This window comes from Camelus bactrianus, chromosome 4, assembly GCF_048773025.1.
Source record: "Camelus bactrianus isolate YW-2024 breed Bactrian camel chromosome 4, ASM4877302v1, whole genome shotgun sequence".
NCBI classification, from domain to species: domain Eukaryota; kingdom Metazoa; phylum Chordata; class Mammalia; order Artiodactyla; family Camelidae; genus Camelus; species Camelus bactrianus.
Genome location: NC_133542.1, coordinates 57,069,138 through 57,088,206, shown reverse-complemented (window position 1 = coordinate 57,088,206; position 19,069 = coordinate 57,069,138). Strand labels below are relative to the sequence as shown.

Sequence of the window (19,069 nt, the reverse complement as noted above, 5' to 3'; positions counted from 1 at the left end):
AGTTCTCCAAGCTTCAACTTCCCTCGCTATCAAATGAGAATTCGGGGGAGAAGTTGTCTTAGGGGTCCATTCTAACTCAAACATTTTGCTATTCTTTCAAATATATTGAAGAAGATCAGCCTTTACTGATTAAAAAACATATAGCACACTTGGCAATTAGGTGGGAAGTGGTTTTTAGTACACAGGACATTCCCTCTGCAGAGCCACCATTACATTAACAACTTAATAAAACTCACTGCCTTGACCTCAATTACCCAGATCGTTGATAAAAAGTCTTTTGATATCAACAGCAATGCAACAAACATTCCAAAGCCCTTAAATTCTCTAGACACGGTTTCTATTTTTTATTATGGAAATTAGGGAACACTATCATGACACCTACAGACCCATCAACCATATTAAACATTTATCAAGGTTTTACCACACCTGCCCATCTATCCTTCCTCCTTCCTTCCCTACTAAGATTTTTTAAAACAATTCCAGACCTCAGGCAATATCACCCCTGAATACATAGTATGCATCTCTAAAAATTCTGATTGACTTTTAGGGGGATAGGCGGGTTAGAATTTTTTTTTTTTTTTTGATAGAGGTACTGGGGATTGAACCCAGGACCTAGTGCATGCTAAGCACACCCTCTACCACTGAGCTGTTCCCTCCCTTGTGATTGACTTTTTAAATGGAGCCTTGAGAAACACAAGAGCACAGTGATGAGCATGCAGCTCTGGAGTCGGCCTGCTTGGGTTTGAATCCATTACTTGGCAGCCAAATACCCTTGGGCAAGTGGCTTGCTGTTTTTCTGTCTCAGTTGCCTAATCTGTAAAATGAATATGATGATAGTACCTATCTTGGTGGAGAGAGGGTATAGCTTAAGTGGTAGGGTGCATGCTTAGCATGCATGAGGTCCTGGGTTCAATCCCCAGCACCTCTTCTAAAAAACAAGTAAACCTAATTAATTACCTTCCCCCCAAAAAACAAACAAACAAAAGGAGCACCAATCTCATAAAGCTGGTATAAGAACCAAGTTCACATTTTAAAAGTTAACAGCAGGCATCAATGAACCTCATTACTATTTATTTGAGATCTCAAAGAATAATGTCTCTAGAGTAAGAATGAGCAATCTCATGGGAAATTCTGCATAACCTTTTTGCAACTCTTCAAAAACTCAACATAGATACCAAATGACCAGGTGGATCATTTTCCAGTGGGTCTCTTGTGTCCAAATCATCTCCGGCAACCATTTCTCCAGCATTAAACTTCTAGAAAGCATAGACTACATTTACTGCCTCAAACCTCATCTTTCACACCTGCCTCATAGAACTTTGTCTATTACTTCTTTGAAAGCCTTTTTCACGTACTGACTTGTATCGTATCTGGTTTAAGCTTTTCCTCTCGATTAAGCTGTAAAGTCACCCGAGGGGAGGGACCAAAGACCATTTCAACTGGCTATGAATCCCCCTAACTCATTTGAATGTAAACGCCATTAGAGCAGGACCTTGTCCGTCCTGGTCGTTGCTGGATCCCAGCACCAGCTGCGGTATCTGGCACAAGGTAGCAGGAATTCATGGCTGTTGAACGAACCAGCAGATAGTACCTTACGAAATATACACGGCAGCCAATTATTAAGTGCTTGTGGTTTGGGACAGAATTCCCAATACAGAATCTGAGGAAAGAGGTTCAGTATCTTCACCAAAGCGCACAAAATAAAACAACCTTGGTCTACGGAACCACAGACGCGATGGCTTTGGAGTAAATAACAAGCATATTTATACGACATTTCATTTATAGGCTTCTTGTCATTCGATCCTTACAACAACCCTGGGATGCAGTCAGGGTGGATGTCGTGACATCTGTGAACAGGTTAGACCACGGAGGCTCAGGTGCTAACGTCAACCCAAATTACATTAGCTAGTAGCAATCAGAGTGAGGTCTGGAACCCAAATTGTGTAGATTGTCACTCACTTATATAATTGGACGTCTGCTGAAAGAATTGTAAAGAGGGTAAAAAGTTACTACAGAGAAGTGGTCAATCATTAAACATTAAAGACATTTCCTTGGCCATTTCTTAGCATTCCAGCAAAACGAAACCCATCCCCAGAGCAAGTTTTACGGTTACAGCCACTAGAGGTCACACGAGTAACAGGAACCCAAAACTGGCTTCCAAAGGTGGCTGAAGGTCTTGGAGAGAACAGGAGACTTCAGATAACCAAGCCCATGTCCGAGCCTCAGGAGAAGCGGTCAGAGTCCCCAGAGAATGGAGGCACGGCACCCCATCCCCGGACTTCCGGTCTGATTGACAGCAGGGGAAGCTGGCTTGGCCAGGCTTCTCTGCTGGGCCCCGTGATCTCGAACCATCCTGCCTCCAGGATGGCTCACACCAGGCACTGGAATTCTCACACCATCTTAGGAATCACACGAGCTGTCAAAAAGCTGGAGAGGGGTCTGCTCCACACCCATCGTGTTCCTTGGAAGTCCCTAGCTTGCAGCCTAACCGAGTTTTCCTCTTGATGAGGATGGTGAGAAAACGTCTAGTGTTCTTCGCCCAGGAGTAGACACTGCAGACACCACCGCTGTTTGGGCCTCGGGGGTCATGACATGAATGTGATGCGAATGGTGTGTGGCACAGGCCTGGGAAGTCCATCTTAGCCTTGTCTATGGCCCTGGAAGGTCCCTTGAAACTCCTTGGCCCCAAGGACATACTTCATTCGAATCCCCAAAGAGCGATGGCTCTCTTTGGTGTTCACTGGCGTGCATCTCACCCAGCACTGCTCCAGTGCACCCAGCTGCCGTTCCGTCAAAACTTGTTCTCATATATGTCTGTTCACCTGGTGAATGACTGACTAGCTGATGGGAGCCGACAGTGGCCTTTATTTTCAACAATAAACACCTTGCTATCTAGTTTCTCACCTGGACTGACTACTCTCTGACCACCTGGACAAAACAGCTCTCTTAAAGGACCCCAGTCACTGTCCCTGGGAAACAACGTGAACAGTGTCATGCAGACCTCGGGGCAGACCTGTGTTGGTCTCGACCGAGGGCTGGTACCTGACATTTACAGAGCAGGGAACGAGGGCAAGGTGAGATTTACAACTGACATAAGAACAAACAGAACAAAGCTGGCTGGAATTCAGAGTGGAGGGTCTAGAAAGCATTCTGAGTTTACTTCATACCTATGATTTTGTTCAAACTGTTTCATCTAATTTTTAGGGAGATGAAATTATTCTGTATGATACTGTAGTGGTGGCTACGTGTCATTATGCATTTGTCAAAGCCCATAGAATATACAGCATCAAGAGTGAACCCTAATGTAAACTATGGACTTTGGTTGATAATAATGTGCCCATGTTGGTTCATCGATTGTACCAAATACGCCACACTGATGAGGGATGTTGAGGGAAGGGGAGTATGTATGTGTGGGTGGGGAGGGCTATGTGGGAACTCTGTATTTTCCCCTCAGTTCTGCTGTAAACCTGAAACTGCTCTGAAAAAAAAAAAAGTCTATTAAAAAAAAGCTATTTCATCTAGAGGAATTTTAGACTTAAGCATATAAAGTTATCCGAGGGTAAGAAACTTCACTTGGCTGAGCTAATTCCAAAGCTGCGTTTCTAAAATCACGTCTTATTACCTTAGTTCTATAAGAGCATAAACAATGCTGCAGACTGTCAAAAAGCCATTGGTCAAATAAGTTTGAGGACCATTGGACTAAAGAAAGCATTAAAAATAAAACGAGATCGATGTCTCCAAGGTTTTCGTGCTAATATGATTGTGAATGTCCAGTTCAGGGATGAGTGTGCAGCATTTCTCAGATTTACTTAACCAGACAGAGAACCTCATTTCATAGACTCCCTATTAATATCTCAAGGAAAACAGTTTGCGAAATACCGTTCTCTAGGGCTTGCTGGTCAACCACTAACTTGTGAGCACAACCAGTTCAGCTAATGGACACAAAGCTTAGGTAGAACTTTTCACCACAGTCTGTTTGTTTGTTATCAGGATAAGATGCACAGTTGTGTGGTGAGCAGAATGATGACCTCCACAAAGACGTCCAAGGCCTAATCCTCCAACCCTGTGACTGTGTTACCTTATATGACAGGAGGACTTTGCAGGTGTGATTGAGTTAAGGACTCTGAGATGGGAAGATTTATCCTACCCCATCTGGCTGGGCTTGATGTGATCACAAGGGTCCTCATGAGAGGGAAGCAGGAGGGTGAGAGAGAATTTGAAGATGCTACACTGTTGGCTTTGAAGATGAAGGAAGGGGGCCACAAGCCAAGAAATGCAGGCAGCCTCTGGAGCTGGAAAAGGGAAGGAAATGCATTCTCCCCAAGAGCCTCCAGAAGGAACACAGCCCTGCCGACACCTTGATTTCAGCCCGGGAAGATACTATCCTAGTCTGCTTGGGCTGCCATAACAAAATACCAGGGATCGGGCGGCTTAAACAGCAAAAATTACTTTCTCACGATTCTGGAGGCTGGACATGTGAGATCAGGGTGCCAGCATGATGGGGTTCTGGTGAGAGCCTTCTTCCTGTCTTGCAGATGGCTACCTTCCTGCTGTGTCTGCACACTGCAGAGAGAGTGAGCTCTCTGGTGTTTTTTCCTATAAGGGTGCTAATTCCATCATGAGGGCCCCACCCTCAGGAGCTCATCTCACCCTACTTATCTCCCAAGGTCTCCAAACATCATCACATTGCGGGTTAGGCCTTCAACAACATATTGAATTGGGGGGTGGGGGGGGCAGGACACAATTCAGTCCATAGCTGACACATTTCAGATTTCTGGCCTTGAGAGCTGTAATAATAAATGTGGGTCAATTCACTGTATTTGTGGTGATTTGTCACAGCAGCGATAGGAAACTAATACAGATGGAGACCCAGTGTTATCTTCCATCCACAGAAGTGAATGAGAGAAACCAGGCAGGTAATGGTTAGGATGACAAATCACTTTTATTTTTATCTTTACTCTTTATTTTCTGATTTTTTCCCCTATAATAAGCATGAGTTAATTTTAAATTCTAAAACAAAGCAGAAACATTTCCTTTTCTTTACTAGCCATGCTGAGAAAAGCAGATAAAGCGGCTGGCTTTAACCTTCATGGACTAGGCAGAGCCTCAAGACTTTCTGTCTCCACTAAGCAGCATGATGAGCCCGGGGGAGCTGACAAGCTGACCCCTCCTCGGGGCCTCAGAGGAGCACTGGTCATGTCTGCGGGACACTCACAGGCTGTCACGCTGTGGGGAAGACCGAGGAGCAGAAGGTGGCAGCAGAATTTCACTCCAAATTAGGAAACACTGCCTCCCACCATGAGTGGAAGAGAAAACTAGGGAACGTGAATTTGCGTTTCCTGTTTGCTTATTACAAATAGTTAAGCCGGTTTCTGGACCAGAGAAAGCAAGCCACGCCTTGACTGCACGGCCGGATTTTCCCAACAAGATGGACTTCTCTGTGCCGATGGGAGCAGAACAAAAAAACCCCAATTCCTCCAGCCCAGGAGAACCAGAGTGAGGACTGCAGGTCCTCAGTACAGAGCTGCTGCCACCCCTGACAGCCCAAACCCTCCTTCTGTAGCAAGAGGACCAACTACTAAAAAGCCGGGAGGGTGGATTTCCAAAGTTCAGAAAAAATTTTTGGTCAAACATTATGATTTCGGTGACTTATTATATTCCACATACATGGAATCTGAAGTCTTAAAAAAAAAAAAAAGAAAATCAAAGATCCTTTGTTTCTACATGTCTCAGAAGAAAAGAAAAAGCCATCACCCACTCTTATTTAAAAACCAAACTGAACAAAGACGCCCACCAGATAACATGCCTTGGCGCAAGTCTCCTTCAATGATCTCCTTTCTCCACGGAGCCTTGGGGTGAGCTTGCCAACATCTAAAACGGCTCACAGATCACCAGAAAAAAATGAGCTCAGACTTGCATTTTCCATTCTATTTCCTCCCAGTACAAGGGGATATCCTGCCCGTCAGATCCGGAGTCCATGGGCTCATGTGGCTCCAGCTGTGACCCACACCCCAAGAGCAGGGCCCTGGGCCTTTCATCTCTTTCTTTGAAGGCCCCAGGGGTGGGAGAATGTGATGATATGAATCCTCAGATTATAAGCCTAGCTCACGAATGAGAACTACCCCTTGCCTGGTGACACAAGTCTGAGAAACTTCCCATATTATTACTCCAAGGTAAGTTGGGAAATCGGTTGAGTTGTCAATATTGGGTGAGTCCTCCAAATGAAACTAGAAAATGAACAGTGGAGAAGGGCAGCGTTCTGCATCTCGGGGGGAAGCATAATTTAAGACCCAGAAAAGAAAAAAACTTCATTTAAATAGTAAGAACGAAAATCCTGGTAAGCAGCAATTCCCCCACCAAGATCTTTTGGTTAAACACTTTCTACCCACATGGTGGGCTTGGCTGTTTGAAGATTATCACCCCCACCCCCAAAAAAATATTTCCATGGTAATTTGTAACATTATTGTCACCCAATATGCTTAACAATGATCTTTGTTTTGTGAAATAGCAGCCGACTATTGAAAACTAATGCTTGAACTCAGATTTTAAAAGAGAAGCTTTAATTCTAAGGGAAGTAACTGAAAAAAAATCTCAACTAAGATTAGAAAGTAATCTTATAAAGCACATTGTGCTATTTATGTCAGGGTCACAGTAGCTACAAAAGAATAAATTGTAAGTAACTCTGCTAAGATTTTCTAGGCCCTTTCTTAAAACATAATAACTACTATAACAACAATAATAGTAACTCTTATTGGAAGCCTTTTGTGCACCAGGCAGTGTCCTAACTTACTGATGAAGTTGGTACTGTTTTATTCCCATTTCACGGATGAGGAAACTGAGGTTTAGAGAGGTGAAGTAAGTCGGTCACACAGCTAACAAGCAGTGGCGTCAGGATCTGAACTTAAATGTGAATCCAGAGAACTGACTGTCACATGTAAGCCCATAATTACCCTTGACCAGCTATTTCACAAAGGGTATGAATTTTATATGTGAGTAACAAGAAATAAAAGCCAGAGAAACTGGGAATACCTGTGATGTCAGAGGCACAGAACTTTGGGGGAAAACGTTGATATGTACAGTCAAGGTCATGAGAAATACAACACCACTGCATGAAACATGACTGCATTCTTTGGTGCTGTAATGGCCAGTCCTACACACTCTTCCCATCACCACCCCTGGTCCTTTCCCCTGAAGTAGTAAGTAGCTTATTCACAAAAATGAAATGGACCCGAAATACCAGTCTCCTTGGGAAGCACACAGCAAGTCACCGCAGTTCATAAGAGACTGTCATATCCTGCCCTAAACTCCAGCAGTCACGAGGGACATCCTGCTCCCAGGCCTGGCTTACATGAGCTCACATTTCTTTACCATGTGTAGAGCAGGGATGTTATAAAAATTAGGTCCTTTGATTCACCTTTTCATTCACAGCTCAAGATTGCATCTTCCTATGTGGCTGAGTCTGATTTTTTGGAAGCAGCTCTCCTAACTTGGAGCGAGGAGCAGCCAGGCATGGGTAAAGGGGCAAGGATGTCACGTGGTGTTCCCAGCCAGGCAGGAACACCCCTGGGAGCCAACCCAGACACCCTGGGTGCATCAGAAGACCCAGCACAATTAGCAGTGACAGCAGAACCCATGTACAGAAGGTCATGGTAGGAAGTGTGTTCTTTTTCCAAAGTTCTATGTCCCAGAAGCCACGATGGTAGGCTTGTCCCAGAAGAATCTTCTGTATCTTCTCAGGAGTGAGGCTGACAGGTTTAACCAGGGCAGCTGCCCTTTTCAAACTATTGAGGGGAATGTCCAAAAAGAACTCTGAATTCTGTAATTTGAGAAATTCCGATCTCCCTCCACACTTTCATTTATCAACCACTACCCCGACCTAGACTTTTCTTACCAATTCCTTCCCAAAGGACACGCATTTTTTTTAAATGAACATATTTGCTGGGTTCAGATAAATAAAATACAAGGAGTTTCTGGTCCAAGGCAGAAGGAACAATCTTAAGAGAGCAAAAGAGAGCAATCATGGTGTTCAATGACCACCAGTGAGCGCATTTAGCCAGCTTTGGTCCCACTCCGCCAAACGTGTTCAGGTCACAGAGTGAACGCTTATGATCCTCACATTAGGAAATTGATTCCCTGCTTAGGTACTCAGCCCTTTCAACGATTTCAAGCCATGAGCCGGTCTCTGGAGTGGATAACTGAGCTTCCTCCTGGGGCAGGAACTTTCAGAAAGAGCAGCCAGACCAGACTAGTCCCTTGGCCACCTGCTCAGATCATTGGACGGTACCAGCAGCTCTGACCACTGTAATCTGGAACTTTGGAACTAAGTTTGAAAAGTATCAACGAACCACTCCGGATCACTAACGTAGCACTGTCTCATGGCCTCTGGAAGCAAACTCACCCACTCAGGCCCCTGGGAGCCAAGGATTACAGAGCGATAGCAGCTCCAGACAGGAGGGGCGGGAGGGACCCAAGAAAATGCAGGGGTCAGGCCTGAGCCCAGGAGACGGCAGAGGGAGACTGAGCTCAGAGCGGGAGAGGGGAGCTGTTACTACACATCTCACAGGCCTCAGGGGCAGGGCGCAGGTTCAGCAGAGGGCAAGGAAGGGTGTAGAAAGAGTATGAACTTTGGAGTCAAGTGAGCCTGGACTTGAAGCTGGGACTCTGTCTACCATTTCCTAGCTGGGTGACCCCGGGCAAGTTACCTAATGTCTCTGGCCTCCAGTGCTGAAGAGGGAATAAGATTACAGGTTCACAACCCCTTAGGCACAATTCCAAAATCCAAAAACAAAACCACTCTGAAAACTAAGTTTCGTCATGACTTACATATTTGGCAGCAAAACCTGACTTGAACTGGTACGAGGCCTCATCTTGGTCTTCATCGATCTCCCTTAATACAGCTAGCTCTTCCGGAAGTTTCACAGCAGAAATCTAATTTGATGACAGGTGCTGCCCCAGACTCCACTGAGTGCGTTGAATCATCGTGCATGCACTGCGTGGCTTTTCTAAATAAAAGTGAATACACTTTACGGCTTTTCTAAAAACCAGAAAAATTCAGACTATTATCTGGGTCTCAAGAGTCGAGATAATTTGTATCCTACCTTAGAGGGCTGTTGGGAGGATTAAATGAGAAAGTGATGAAGGAGAAGAATGCGCGCGAAATAACTCGTACAGTACACAGCTTCAAGGGTGTGGTGAGTTGCAGCCACCAGGATTAGTAGGCTTGTGTCACCAGAGAGTGTTTTGGGAACGTGGTGGTAGACATGCCCATCTGTAGGGCGTCCCAGCATTCAGCTTTAGCGCCCTCACACGGCCAGCTGGGCTCCCACACGCTGCACAGTCCGTGCCCGCGGGCAGGAAAGGGAGGCACTTGCACTCCTGAAGGACAGCCCTCTCTCACTTGGACCTGGGAGGGAATCCTTCCATCAGTTACTGACACAAGGTCTCCTACTGTGTCCTTGGGTAGGAGGGCATCTGCAGGGAGCCCGGGCCTCACCCAGCTCGAATCGAGCATGGAGAGAAGCCACCAGGCTCTGATGCATGAATACTGTGCTGACATCAGTCTTTTTTTTTTTTCTGTCTAGAACTTTTCTTTGTGATATCAGGAGATAAGGAAGGGAAAAAAAAAAAGACCTAGTCAATAAGCTTTATAATAATGTAATGATCGTCTCTCATATGATCTTAGTTCAAACTGACAACAGATGTCGAAAGCGATTGGAAATCTTATTTTTATAAGATGTATCATGACCACATGTTTCCACGTATTAAAAGTCATGAACAGACACTAACAAGTTAGGAGACTCAGTACCCACATCTTCTCCTTGACCGCACTCCGTAACGTCCCACCGGGCAAACTGTCTGATGTGGGAGATCAACTCAACACCTGGCAGGAAAACAGAAACTTTCAGAAACTAAACTAATCGTCACCTAACTAACTGGGTTTCTCTGGCATGCCTGGAACTTGGCAGTGAAACCAGGATATCTAATAATAGACATTGGCGCTGAACAGAGAACTGTCTGTTGAAAAGACATTTTGAAAAGGTCTACATTGTAACTTCAGTAAATGTTTGGGTTTTCCCCCCAAACTCATTCCTCAAGGGCACGTCACGGCAGTGTGGGTCACACCTTCAAATCAGCCTTGTGAACTTGCTGAAGCACTTGCTTTATTCTCTACTTCTAAGTACCAACAAGAGAAGGCCCACATGTGTTCGTTCTTGGGAGTATGGCCTCTCCCATAACGCAGGGCATTTGTCAAGATGGCGGCAGGTGGGGGGTGCAGGTAGAGTTCAGTGGTAGGTCCTGGGTTCAATCCCCAGTACCTCCATCAAAAAAAAAAAAAAAAAAAAAAAAGATGGTGGCAGAGCTTTAGACATGCTGGTACATAGAAAAGAAGCTGTGGAATGGACTCGTTAAAGCAGGAAGACTTTTAATCCATCAATTCATGGATGAAGGCAAGACAGCTTGGAGATGAATGGAGATAATTACCCCTTTGAAAATCCTCACTGGCTTCCCACTGACCACAGGATAAAGTCTACAATCTAAAACCTGTAACATGATTTACATAGCTCTTCACTGTCCGGTTCTGAATCAGTTTTCTTTTGTTTTCAGTCTCTTCCTTTAACCCACCCTAGCCTTATTTAGGCACCTCAAATGTGCCTCACTCTCTGCCTTTTGGTCCTCTCCAGGTGCCCCTCCTTCCGAGTGGAACAATCTCCCCCACCCCTTGAACCCAACTTCTACTCCTTCAATTCGAAGCTGAGATGACAGTTTCCCCCAAAAGGGAAGACTTGAGGAAGTGTCCTCACCTCCCCAGCCAGGTGGCCTTCCATGCTCTGTGCTCTGTTATGAAATTGCCACCTTGGTTTCATGTGTGCAGACGTGCATGGATGAACTGCCATCTTACTAAAGGGGCAGAAATCAACCCTATGGGGATGGGATATGGGGGAGGAGATTAGTATCAGCATAGGGGTAAGTCCGGGGGAAATCGGTCCAGGGCTGCCGGGATGCTGAGGGCAAACATTAGGACTCTGTCTTGTTTTAAGCCTAGTGGGGAAGGTTGGCAGACCACTGCAGGTCAGGGAACTAGGAGAAATTGTTAAACTGTCTTAATTTTGGTCTGTGTTCTAGAAGTAAATAGCGGGGCAATATGGTGAGTGGTTCAACCAAGAGGGGGAGTGAAGAAAACTGAAAATATCACTGAGCACATGCACCTTAGAGAAGGTCCTATAATCAAATCACGTAGAGGGAGGGCTAGGGAAGCGGAGCCAGCTATAACTGACAGGAGGGCCGTGGGACCCGCCCGTGATGTGAGCGGAAGTGGCCGAGATGCCTGCAGAGGCTTCCTCCACCAGGGAGACTGCAGGTTCTTCTGCTGGCCCTTTCCAAGCCCTTCCTTGTGAAGTAGGCTCCCCAGACTGGGCTGAGTTCAAGTGGTATGAAAACATTTTCTAGGACACCCTATAGAACGCCCAACTGGCATCTCTGTGCCAAGCCAGCCCACAGAAGTGAACGTGACAAGTGAGGATCTTCAGGAAGAGCCAACCAGCCACTGTTCAGCATTGATTAAGAAAAGAACCTTCCCTGAAAATTTTCTTTGTCTCAAACACTCAGCGGGCCATTGCCCCATGACCTGAAGGAATTAAAAAACATACTGGGAAAGTCCCCGTGCTAGTCCTCTTCCTGCCCCTTTCCCTTTCCTTTCTGAATAATTTAGTCCAAAAGCCATTAGGCAGGGCTGAACGAGATGGGTGTCTGCAAGGGTGGTGGTGGTGGTGGGAGGGGCCACAGTGACCCAGAGTGATGTGCAGGGTGGGCGGGGAGACGGCGGACCCAGCACCGGGTGTTGGAGCCCCAGCTGGGTGAGGAGGGTGTTGGGGGACAGCAGTGGCTACCCAGAAATTAAAAGAAATTTCCTCTTAAATAATTCAAAATAAAAAAAAATTTGTACTTTACTGGGGAACTTTTCTAGCTTTGAGATTGTTTCAAAATTTAAAAATTAATAACAGAAAGAGTTAACTTGTGTCATTATAGATTTGATGGAAGCCAGGTGTCAAGATGGGATTAAGACCTGGATGGACCAAGCTAAATGCCAGTAATTATACGTTAAAGCAACATTTCTTACATTATCTCTGGTGAAAGAATAGTTTTCCTGCCCAGTCCATTATGGGCCAATTCTTTTAAAAAATACACAGTCCCACATTTGGATTTGAGGACAATATCAAATTGCTCCAAGAGTATTCACTTACTCCCAATGTCTGTACTTCTCTCAGCATGGACCCAGAATAGTCATGAATGAGCCTGGGCCACACTTTGAGCAGCCTGTCTCTGTAGTCTATGTGGATCCCCAAGTTCCATCACATCCAAATGAAAAATAAAAATGACCAGACCAAATGAGAAATAAAAATCACCGTTATCCAAGATGGTAGCCACTATAATTACCACTGTAATTAACACCAGCCATCTATACAAAGTATTCAAGATAGGGACTGTCCAGGCGATGGGAGGAGATTAAAGGACTTTCTTTACATACAGTAACCCAACTTTTCCAAAAGGGTCACAGGACACAAGAAGATGAAACCACCCTGATTCCAAAGTAATTGCTTTGTGGTGACTTAAAGGAAGACAAACCCAATCATACAGAAGATGGACAAAATATCTTCTATGCGTCAGTCTACAACACTAACTCATAACTATTATTGCTGGGACGAGACTCAGCGTTCAAAAGCGGTTAGGAGAAGACACCCCCAAATCAGGCCTCCAATGAGGCTTGATTTCACTGCAGATACTGACGGTCAAGCTACTGACTTCAACACAGCCCACACATGGGCCAATTCTAACTGGGTCTGGGCCACACAGAACCTCTCCCTCAGCTCCTTCAAATAAAAAGAGAAACATTCTCCACACCAAGCCAAGTCCATAGCAGGACGACGGGAAAGGCGCTAGTCCATTCTCTGGGAAATGGCAAACACCATCCAGGCTCAGGTTTCTGCCAGGGGACGTTCTGATCCTCCTGTTACAGGTCTCCGAACACTGAAATCCCCACACCAGTGAGCCCCTGACGCTTACTGCAGGGGAGCCTCCACACAGAACCCCGTGAGCTGAAATCAACGCCGCACTGAAATCAATTTCTGCAGCATCTGTCTCTGGTCTGCCGCACTCCACTTACCTGGGGCGGTTTTGTAGCATGATGTTCGGGAGGGCAGTGATAGGGCCTTCTTGGCCCTGGGGCTCTGGGTACTCTGCAAGACTTGTCTCTGCCTCTTCAGCTCCTCTTCCCTCTCCTGGGCTGCTCGGATCTCTTCTTCAATCATGGACAAAGTCCGCTGCTTCCTGGACCTCAGCTTGAAGGGTCCAACCATCACATCGGACTCTTGAGTGGCCAGAAGTGAGGCTGTGCTTCTTAACTCAGCTGCCTCCGAGTACTTGCTGAAGTAGCTCCCTTCCGGTCTGGTCTCCTCCATGTTTATTGGGCCACTGGGCTGCACGGCAGGCAGAGGCTGGGAAGGCCCCCTTTCCCTGAGTGCCCTGTCTTCAGCAGGCAGAATCTTTGGCAATACATCCCTTTTTTCTTGGACAGGAGAGGACACCTGAGGTGGTTCGAACACGCTCTGAGGCTTCTCTGAGCTGGGGCCTCCCGTAGCAGCTTCCTCAAGAGTTGCTTCAGGTGCTGGCTGTTCTGTTCCTCCCTTGTTGGTTCCAGACACAGCTCTATCCACTTGCTCGGCAATGGCTTGTTGAATGGCATTCTGCACCAGGAGACCGGCCTGATATTCCAAGGGATCATCGACTGAGGGCGAGTCTCCCAGTGTTGACGAAGGGGAATAGAAACCATGATCACTAAACGACTTGGAGACCCCCTCTCCTCGGCCCTCAGTCGGATTGTCGGTTTGAGGAGTCTGGGGCAGAGAAAAATCAGCCAGCGAGTTTTCCTGGAGGGCGTTGGTTGTCTCATTGGAGGCCCCACTGTCACTGATGTTGTCCATGCTGAAGTCATTGGACAGCGTCTCCAGGACGGTGGTGTCCTGGGACCTCACCGACAACTCATCCAAACCAGAGTCAAGCTCCTCTTGGGTCAAAGAGACGTTGACTGACCTTGAAAATTGATCCAAAATCCCAGGGTCGTCATCCTTGACCACGGTGAGGACGGCCCGGGCGCTCGTAAACTCTCCGTCCTCTGCCCACAGTTTGGCTAAGGGCCCGCGTTTGGAGGGCTCGCTGTACGGCCCTTCCTTCCCCTGAGGAGCTGTGCTGGCCTGGCCTCCTCCTCCGGAAGGCTGGCTCTCCAGGGCACAGTGGGCTTTCTGCCCCTTGGCTGCCGCTGAGTCTTCGGGAGGTCCCCGGACGGAAGCTGGCCTAGAGATGGTCAGGGTCTTGTCCGAGCTGACTGACCCCAGAGGCCGGTAGAAGGGTTTGATAGAGAAGAGCCTGGGTGTGCTCTGGCCCTTGGCCACTGTTGGCCTGGAGCTCTCCATCTGCTGGAACTGCTTGCGAGCCACAGAGAAATCTATCTGCTCGGTGACGATGTCCTCCTTTGCGGTTTCCGAGGATGCGGTGGCGGCGCAGAACTGCGGTGGGGGCTGCGGCCGCTGCTGCTCCTGCTGCTGTTGCATTAGTAACTGCTCCTGCTGCGCCCTCCTCTCCTTGCGCTCCATGTACTTTTTGTGCGACTCCAGATGTTCCTCGTCCAGCTGCTCCTCGATGGTCTTTTCCTGCGGAGGGTTCCACCACTTTGCGGCGATGCCAGGGTTCTTTTTCACGGCCTGACTCCGGATGAGCTCCCTCCTCTCCTTCTCCAGCTCCAGCATCTCTTCCGAAGGCCTCACTTTTCTGACGCAGAACTGTTCTTTCTCGCGCTCGTCGTCCTCAAAGAGCTTGGAGGGCTTCTTGTCCTCGTGGAAGGCACGCAGCTCGAACTTGGCTTCCTTCTTCAGCGTGGTGAGCGTGAACTCCCCGTCTCGGGAGGAGCACCGCGAGCTGGTGGAGGAGCTGGGGCTCACGGGTACCTGCGGGCTGTCCCCCAGCAGGTCTCTGGGCTGGTTAGCGGGGTGGCCGTTGGCTCTTCCACCCTCTGCCATGGTGCCGGAGTCGCTCTGATGGAGCTCGATGTGCGGAGGCAACTGCCTGCCGGCCGCCCTCTCGGCGGGCTCCTGCTGGGCGGGGGTGTGGGCTGGGGGGCTTCCGCTGCCCACCAGGATGGCCGCTCCCGGCTCTGGGGACGACGTGCCGTTGTAAGTTCCCTCCACAGCAGAATCACAGCAGTTGGCCTCCAGCACCTCGTCTAGATATCGGATCTCTCTGGCCACATCGTTATCCAGAGATTCATGATGATCAGTGAGGAGGCCATTGTGGGGGGCCAAGTAGAGAGGAGAGGAGTGGTCCAGGGAATGTGGAGTAGGGCTGATCCCAGGAACACTTTTACATTCTGCAACAGAGACCTCAATTTCCATGTTTTTGTGATCTGGGGGAAGAGAGCTGGTGGCGGGCTCCCGGGGGTCCACACTGCAGTGGCCTCTCTCGGTTTTCAGCCGGGTATCATCCTCCGCAAGCTGGGGAGGCTTCTGGAATAAAGAGAATACAGAAGTCAGGGTTAGAGGCCATACCTCCTATGGATGTGAACCCAAGAAGTTAGCTGATAACTAACTGAAAGGAAAATTCAAACAAGGGCAAGATCTTTTAAACAGAGGTTTCTCTTCTAAAAATCCTTTGCATAGTCATTTTGCTGTGGTAACTGGTACCTAAATGTCACGATTTTCCTGATCCCATTTTGTTTACTGGGTGTTCGGAGAACTTTCAATAAATTCTAGTCCCATTTTAAAATTTAAAAGTAAATTGGGGGAATGGGGGTAGAGGTCAATGGTAGAACGCATGCTTGGCGTGCATGAGGTCCTGGGTTCAATCCCCAGTGCCTTCCTTAAGCTGTGGGGGAAAAAGTTAAAAAAAAAAATAGTACAAAAAGAAACAGACTTACAGACACAGAAAACAAACTTATGGTTATCAAGGGAAGGAAGGGGTGGGAAGGGATAAATTGGGAGTTTGAGATTTACAGATACTACTATATATAAAATAGATAAACAGCAAGTTTCTACTCTATAGCACAGGGAACTACATTCAGTATCTTGTAGAAACCTATAATGAAAAAGAATATGAAAAGGAATATATGTACGTATATGTATGACTGAAACATTATTCTGTGCACCAGAAATTGACACAGCATTGTAAACTGACTATATTTCAATTAAAAAATAAGTAAACTAGTATTTGGATCATCATCTGACAACATTGTTCAAATAATTTCTAAAGTAGAAGGGATTATATAGCAACTGTACCAGAATTTTTCAAAATATTTCACAGCAAGTTTCTGCAGAAATGTAATACAGCTATGTGTACGTCCCCAACTCTAAAAAGAAGGTCCTTTTGCATGCACAGATCTTGAAAGCATGGCTCTCTGCCAGATGTAATGCAATTATTCTGCAGACAGGAAACTTCTGGGAGAAATTTTCCAAAATAAAATACTGGCAAACAGTAGATCTCTTCAATGGCCCTTTAAGAGCGACAGTGCCCCACTGCCATGGCTGTAATTGACCATGTGCATTATAAACACAGAACCAAAAAGCCACTGACCGCACAGTTCTGTTCTCCCAGACGACACAACAATCCTCCTTAGTTAAGGAGTGAATGTTGCTTTGAAAACAACCGTAGTGGACTATGGTACCTCCCATCTAGTTCCTAAAATGTTTTATATGTGACAGCTCCAACTTCGTGGTTAAATAAGAAACCTACATCTTCCTAATGGTTTTAAGCGCATCATGTTTTTCATCAGTTACCAAGCCCGTGTCACTTTATTTGGCATTCGTTCAGATTAATTTTCAAATTCTAGGATGATTCCCCCCACCCCATACCAAAGTCCTCTGGTTTTTCTCAGATAATTCAGTGGTAAGTTGTGAGCTTAATTCGAATTTCCCTCAAGGACTTCACGAGCACTTTTGTCAGCTTTGTTTCAGATCTCAAGTCTATAGGCTGCCTGGTATTACCGCATAGTAACAACGCAAAATTGCACAATAATTTTTCCTTATTTAAAACTGAAAAACATCCATGAACTATTAGTTTCCTTTATTCTGTTTTCCCACATTCCTCTTTAGACTTAAATCAATCAAGTTATAAATATGTAAAAAATTATTATATATATTCATATATATACAATTATTCCTTCTTTAGTAATAGGCAACAGTAATGACTATTCCTTCTTTGTCAACACCTTCTGGTCTCAAAGGATCTTCCAGTCTATATTTGGTTTTTGTCAAAGTCTGTACTTAATATTCATAATCTCGAATATCTTTATTTTATTTTTATTTATTTGTGATGACCGTTACCTAGTGGCTCTTTTATCTTTAGAATGAACTAAAAATACATGGCAAGGGAGCTGTTACTACCCTTAGAAAACATTGACTGAAGTTTCTTTTGGGAAGGCAACTGTCAGTAACTTCTATGTCATTAAGAAGTATAGGAAATTTTAATGCTTGAAACTTACGGGCTGCCATTCGAACTTAAAGAAAACCTAGGTCCAAATTAGCCTACTCTGTGGAAAGTTATTAATGGAATAAGTGGGCCAACAAAAAAAGGCACAGTGCTGCTAGGATCAGAGTAAGATTATCCATGACCCTCCCACCCCTGGCTTCGTTTGGCCAATGAGTCACTGCTAATATTCTTTATGGGAGTTAAGTAGACCCTTCCTTCCATCTCTTTTGGCTTTTGGGAGGGAAAAAAAAGTAGGAAAGTAGTAGGAAGCTGCTGGGACTGAAATATGATTAAAACAAAATCACCGCTTTACTGAAACAGAAAACACCTTACGACAGTTGACATGAGAAGAAGGCAACGTAAAAGAAGCCAAAAGGCAAATCACTAATTCTCTAGTTCACTTAGTCACTGATTCATTCATTAAAAATGCAGGAGACTTATTCTGTAGGGCCACGATGAAATTAGCAGCAACAATAAATTCCAGGAGACAATATGCTTTTTCTGAACAAAACCTGGATTTCCCCATACTTCCTAGGAAGCCTAAGTCTATTTTGAGGCTGCTCAGGTGAAGTGAAGAACTTGCCTCTGTTTATCTCCTGCTGCTGATCATGGAGACCAGAATAACTGAGCCTCCCTCCCCAGCATCTCCAAGAACACTGTCAGCATCGTCCCTCTCTCCTGGATGCTTCACAGTTCAAGGGTGACAGTGGATGAGCAGAAGCCCTACTTCTTTTTTTTTTCTTCTTTGTATCAGCCTTTTCCAAGGCATACTTTCTGAACTAGCCATGACTGTTCTGATTAAAAATTTTAACTGAGAATAGCACTTGACAGTACAGTTTTGCATTGTCCAAAAAACTACCTTTAGCTCTGAGTTGGAAATGATACATCTCATTAGCTATGTCTCTGATGTGTTAAACAGATTTTTAAAATGCTAATTATCAGGTTAAAAGTCCAAGTTTGGATCCTAGTGTAATTTGAGATGATTCTTTTCCAATATCTTAAAAAAAAAATCTAGACACTGGAGGGTGTAAACAGGAAGGAGGCTCTCCTTCCTCCTAGTTACATGGGGCCCCAGCGCTTTCCACAAATTCAGAAAATTCTTCCTGACACTCAATTCCATCTACTTCAGGGAGCAGCAGCTCTGAGCCCTAACCAGGGTAGAGGTACTTAAAAAGATAAACAACTCTGCTTTGCTAATTTACCTTCCTGCCTCAGAGTTCCTGAGTTTTGGGGAAGTTAGGGAACAATTATAACAAAAGAGCGAATTCCCGAGTTCTGGTCTCAGCAGGAAGAATTTACCTTCTTGCAGGATGGCCTAAAGTGATCAAACCCACTATAACTATACCAGGTACCTGGAAGAGGCCTGGGAGCCCCGCCGTGCAAGGATTTGGCAGGAGTCTGGGTTTGACGTCATTAAATGATGTCATGCTCAGACCAACAAATACTTCTTGCTCTCTTTGAAGATAAGATCAGAACTTTCTCCATGATTCAGATAAGGTGAACCTGATTCCAGACTCAGATAAAATGCACATTCATTAAATGAACTGTTAAGTCTTTT

The 19,069-nt window shown here is 45.8% G+C and overlaps 1 protein-coding gene across 8 annotated transcripts in view; it reads right to left on the bottom strand.

Annotated features, from left to right (window-relative positions):
* Window positions 1–19,069, bottom strand: part of PALM2AKAP2 (PALM2 and AKAP2 fusion) — a 448,665-nt gene that overhangs the window by 16,177 nt on the left and 413,419 nt on the right. For all 8 annotated transcript variants that reach the window (XM_074361972.1, XM_074361974.1, XM_074361975.1 and 5 more), the window contains one exon: window positions 13,163–15,554. In XM_074361972.1, coding sequence (XP_074218073.1) covers window positions 13,163–15,554 — 2,392 coding nt within the window. The remainder of the gene's footprint in view (window positions 1–13,162; window positions 15,555–19,069) is intronic.